This window comes from Sphaeroforma arctica (assembly GCF_001186125.1).
Source record: "Sphaeroforma arctica JP610 unplaced genomic scaffold supercont1.1327, whole genome shotgun sequence".
NCBI lineage: Eukaryota > Ichthyosporea > Ichthyophonida > Sphaeroforma > Sphaeroforma arctica.
The window spans coordinates 11761-17220 of record NW_014039231.1 but is presented as its reverse complement, the minus strand read 5'-3'; the positions used below and the strand labels follow the sequence as shown (position 1 = coordinate 17220).

The following is a 5460-nucleotide window of genomic DNA, read 5'->3' as shown; positions in this document are numbered from 1 at the left end:
ACATATATGTATATGTATATGTATATGTATATATACTACATATATGTATATGTATATGTATACATACATATACATATATTATATATATATATATATATATATAAGAATATATATGAATGTATATGAATACACAGATCTATTGCCATATTTATAGATAGCTCTATATATTTTCGGTTGTATCTCTTTTAAGTTGATGTCATTTTTTATTGACAAGAATTGTTGCATATGTTAAGTGGGTATAACAGAATATGGGTATATATAAAAAACCACATACCCGCATTGCATGGGGATGTATGGTCATCATATAATATAGCATTTTACGGGTATATACATGCTCGCAAACACATGCCTGTAACTGCACACTTTCAACCAAATTTATGAGAAGTGTAGGCAGCTTCGGAAAAATGAATCAAGCTCCTGTGAACCAATACTTGTAGCAGTGGTATAACATATGCCTTTTTTACCTAGACGTAACCCCCAATACCGTAATTTGCAGGTTTGCGAGCTGCTCAACATCCCCAACAACCCAGCATCGGCATACGGCATTGCGCGTAACAAGCACAGTTCTCGAGTGGCGCTGGCCGAGGCTGGTAATTAAACTCTGTTGCCGTGATATATGTACAGATATATATATATATATATATAATATAATATAATATAATGCTATGGAGAGGATGTACCAAACATTATGATTGTTGGTTTCCAGTATCAACAGCAGTTTCATATTTTTTTGTCGCATTACTACAGGCGAGTATATATTCTGTGCAACGGCCGCTTCTATTGTGGTGCACTCGTAGCCCTACATCACTGGTTCTTTTTTTCTGTTTGGTTTGTTGTCTCCCATAATTTAAGCCTCCACACATGTGCTACAGGCATCGAGCCTGTTTCTTCTTCTCGTTTTTCTGTTCTTCTCAACTGCAAAAATCACCTCTACTCTGGTCGTCTCAAGGTCTACGAACACCCAAGAGTGCCACCATGTCTTCGTTGGATGATGTCGATGAAGCCATGAAGAAGGTCCCCTTCCCGTTGGTTGTAAAACCCACCGCGTATGTGTTTTGTTGTTATACACGCATCAGTGTTGATATTGAGTAGCAGAGGTGTTAAGCACGTGCTGTATGGTAGGCTAAATTTACTATCGTTTATGCTTGGATGTTTGGTTAGAGTGCGGCTATCGTCCTTCAAAGGAAGATCGCGATCATTATCAATATTGAGATTCTTGCTGTAGTGTGAAATGCAACGTCTCTGGGCAGTGCTTAACTGTCGCGTGATCCACAAATCTTCGATTCATTTGCACATGCATATATGATCCTTCGAGTTGTCTGGCATTGATCTGAAGTTCATTCAATCACGACCCTCGATACCGTCGTAGTGGTATGCTGTGCTATAGATAATGTGCAGTCAATCTGTGCGAATTTTCGAGCAATCCATGCCACACTCATGCGTATGCATAAGCAATTAACGAAGTCAATTTATTCACCGTTCGCATTTCATCATCGCGTGGGTAGCATGCGCTACTTTCCGTACTTTGTATTTCAGATATGTGAGGTGTGCCTTTGCGGTGGAAACTCATACAAATCATACGGGCTATACCAAACGCAGTGGTGCTGGTTCGATGGGTGTATTCAGAGCTAACACCGAGGATGATTTGAAGATGTACGTAGGAAGAGTCTTCGAGGAAATTGCAAAGAGGTGTGTGTATACGCTGTTGTTGTCTGTGGCTTTGTCTGTTTAGTCGAAATCAGGTTCAGTGATTACGGATACCTTTCCAGCAGAATTTCGGTGTTTTTTTCTCTTCGGAATTAGATCCACCATTGGTATCTAATGCATACTGCCTTCCTTTTTGTTGGTGTTGATGTTCCCCAGTCAAATCTTGGCCCAAAATCCTGGTGTCTCAAATGAGGCCCCCTGCATGATCGAAGAGTTCCTTCAGGTATGTTTTATGAAGTTGCCACGATTGGTTCTAGATCTAAATCACACCCACCTTGTGCCAAAGATGAACTCAATGAATCGCTTGACGCACAAATCTACATACCATCGAGGACTCTGACTTAGACAAACTTTAAGTGCCTGATAATTCTGGAGTCGCGTGCCTTTTTTTGTCGTATCAGTCCACGTCCACTAATGACACCCTGAATTTTCTGAATTTTACAGTTCAGGTAAAAGCTTGCTATTATCAAACCAGCGACTCACAGGCGATAGTTTTTCCATGCCATCTTCCATAAATCATCCAGATGTCCTTTTGTGGAAGCTAGGGAATGCGTATCAGATCACTTATCTTTAATTCCGCACATTATAGCCCAAGAAGTTCGGAAACCTGCCAGTTGGAGAGTTCGATGTCGATGTGCTGATGTGGAATGGAGAGTCCGTCTACGCACGTGTTTGTGACAACTGGCTGCCAAGTCCTCCGGTAAGAGAGAGAGAGAGCCATTTCAAGCACGACGCATGACGTGCGCCGATTTATTTATCTGATATCTATTAATACCGAGCACGTAGAGAGTTGCGTTTCTTAAATATCATGTGTTGCTGTAGTAGTGTGTATCTGTGCATACGAAGAGTGACAATTTAAGACTGTTGATTCTTGTTTTAGGAATGTTCTTTGAAGCTTTGCAAATAACGTTTTGCTGCCAATTTCATTGCTTCTTATTGCAGTAGATCTCTCGTTCACAATTTATGCTGGCGCTAGTTTCCCCAGACAACGAGAGGAAACAGAATTTAATCGAATCCTGAATTGTTTGCTGCCCCACACTTACAGTCTGGCGTCAATCACTCATGTCCCCTTCTTTGTATTGTTGTGATTGAATACTGGGATGTTGCATCTAAACACATACAAACCATATCCTGAACTATATGCATTTCCACTTTACTCACCTTCGCTTATATCGTTCTACTTCACCATCCATATGACGCTATCCGTGCAGTATTTCCTGGAGAATGGCAGTAATTTCCCCTCTGTAGTTCCCGAGGACGTCCAGAAGGAGTTGGAAAAGTACTCAGTGGACTGTTGCAAGGCTATGGGCTTCAACAGAGGAGCCTTCCACGTAGAGTGCATATACACAGAGGAGGGTGCTCAGCTGATCGAGGTCAACCCTCGTGTGGGTACGTGTTGTATTGAGTATGTGTTGTATTGAGCAGAGTCCTCGTGCGCGTGTGTGTCGCGTTGTTGGCCGTTCTGGAACGTTTCGAGGGATACACTAGGTGTTGACAATCCGTCCCCTCATACAATATTGATCCGACATGCTGTGTGATTGTCCGTGCCTGGTTAGTTTTCTCGTATATCCCAAGCCTTCGTCCATCACTTGTGAACCGTCTGTGATGCTGCATCCATGGTGTATGGCTTCTAATGTACTCATTTTTTTAATCATTTTTTCACCTCGCGATGTGTGTCTCAGGCGGTGGACCTGACGAGCACTTCCATCTGAGTGTCACGGGTGTGCACATGACCCAAAACTTCCTGCTATCTATGATGGATATCCCCATCAACCCCCCTCGCGCCGACAAGGATCGCAAGTGCATTGTGCACTACGATGTGTGCTGCCCCAAGGTATGTGTGCGCGAGTCCTGTTACTAGCAAATGACTTGTAACCAGTGTCTGTAGTTCTGAGTGTTATTCTGTTGCCACTTAAACCTAATTAGACGAACGACTACAAAGCTGTAAACATCGTCTGCAGGTCTAAGTATTACTCTGTTGCCTCGATTTTCAATTCGAACTACACTAACGTGGGCGTTTGCATGTTTCCTTTGATGTGGCGGTCATTTGTATGATATCCATGAACACCTGAGAATCCAGCTGCATCAGAAAGGATTTTGCCTGGCATGTGATTTTCTTTGTGGCGTTTAAGTGCATATGTTCCATATATGACACCCCAAATGAATGCAATACGCCGATATCCTATCCCGGTGTCAACGGCACTCTACTACACTGTTAGCCCTATGCTATAGTAGAGCCATCCGCTTGACTCATACTCGTGTATGTTTGGGAATCGAACCTTTGCCAGTGCTCAGTCTTTCTGTTTGTTCTTCTGTACAGACGGGCAGGTTAGACAACCTAAACTTTTTCAGAGAGGCGCTTGAAAACAAGTATCTGGTCAGTCACGAGTTCTATGTGAAGGAAGGCATTGATGTCATTGGCTTTGACACCACCATCCCCCAGGTATGATTTCCAATTTTTAGGAGATATTTTAGGGTTTAGGGTTTTAAAAATCGGTATTGTTTAACGGATATTTTCTGCACGTACAACTATCGTTTAGCTTGATTCTCGCTCCGACTCGGACCTCCCACTGCAAGCTAGTCTCTGTGCTCTGGTTTGATCACTAACCTTGGACATAGTACTATGCATTTGCTAGGCTTATCTCTGTACCACAGCTCTAATATCCGTGCGCTGCGCGTAATCTCTCTCACACAACAGTGGCTGGGTGCTTTGTTCATGGAGGGTGCACCCGAGGAAGCCGCCGAAGTTGTGTTGGCTATGGAGAAGGAGGGTAACCGTTTGCTCGACCTGGTTGAAGTGACGCCTAAGGACATGACAATCAAGCGCAGAGGATCAAGGAAAGCATCCGTAAGTCCGCCCGTTATGCTTTTGTTTTAATATTGTATTGTATTCTTTTATCCTCCGTCGGCGAGCCCAATTATGCGACAAATCCATATTGCACTGTTTGTCTACACAATTTGGCATATGTGTAGCTTCTTGCAACGAGGCTCCTGGTCTTAAATCAGTGGCAATCTATTCTATAACTGCACATGATTCGTACTGCCTTGTGCTAAAACTATACTGCTGTTTGCGGGATATCGTTGTGTCCTCTGCAATCGTTTGATCCGGAGCATTGCGTTGGTACGTTGTTGCCCACTACGTTATCGGGGAAACATTACTCACTATTCCTAGCCGTTTGAAACGAATGTTTATATCTCGTATCCATATTACTTTACTATTGCATTCTTTTCATGGTAGGTGTTCATCGATGGAGACTTGCCCAGCTTTGAGCCCAAGGCTCAACGCAAACAGTCAGTGTCTGACGAGTAGATAAATATGATGCGTGTTCTGAGACCGGACGAATACGCCCCATAGCTGGTATATACAAACTGCAATTGTGCCGTAATGACATTAGAAGGGGTTACTGCAGGTTTCGCTGATGTCATATACGAGTAGCAACAGAACCTCACTAGCAGTTTTTATCAATAAAAGCAATGCAAATGGTTTATCGTGCATAGCTGACGAAACAGCTTGGTTGGTACAGGCGCGTTGTTCGCCTCCAAATGCTACTCTGCCAAATCCGTTTGGCACTTGACGGGCAGATATTGAGTTAGATGTCTGGGTGAATTTAAAGCTAGCATGATTAACAGCAATATATCTGTCGCAGTTTTAAAAATTATGGAAGCATCCGTTCGCAGGAATGTCTAACAGGTTAGAGATAAACTTTAATGACTGTACGTTGTATCATAGCCGACCTCGTTCAAGACTATTTC

The 5460-nt window shown here is 42.9% G+C and overlaps 1 protein-coding gene across 1 annotated transcript; it reads left to right on the top strand.

Moving 5' to 3' along the window:
- Positions 1 to 451: 451 nt before the first annotated feature.
- SARC_10623 (hypothetical protein) lies at positions 452 to 5191 on the top strand (the record flags this gene model as incomplete). Its single annotated transcript, XM_014295329.1, has 10 exons — positions 452 to 590; positions 950 to 1046; positions 1600 to 1689; positions 1864 to 1930; positions 2297 to 2407; positions 2919 to 3096; positions 3390 to 3541; positions 4028 to 4150; positions 4406 to 4555; positions 4946 to 5191. The coding sequence occupies 10 exons, from the start codon at positions 452 to 454 to the stop codon at positions 5015 to 5017; spliced, it is 1179 nt and encodes a 392-aa protein (XP_014150804.1). The 3' UTR covers positions 5018 to 5191.
- Positions 5192 to 5460: the final 269 nt, after the last annotated feature.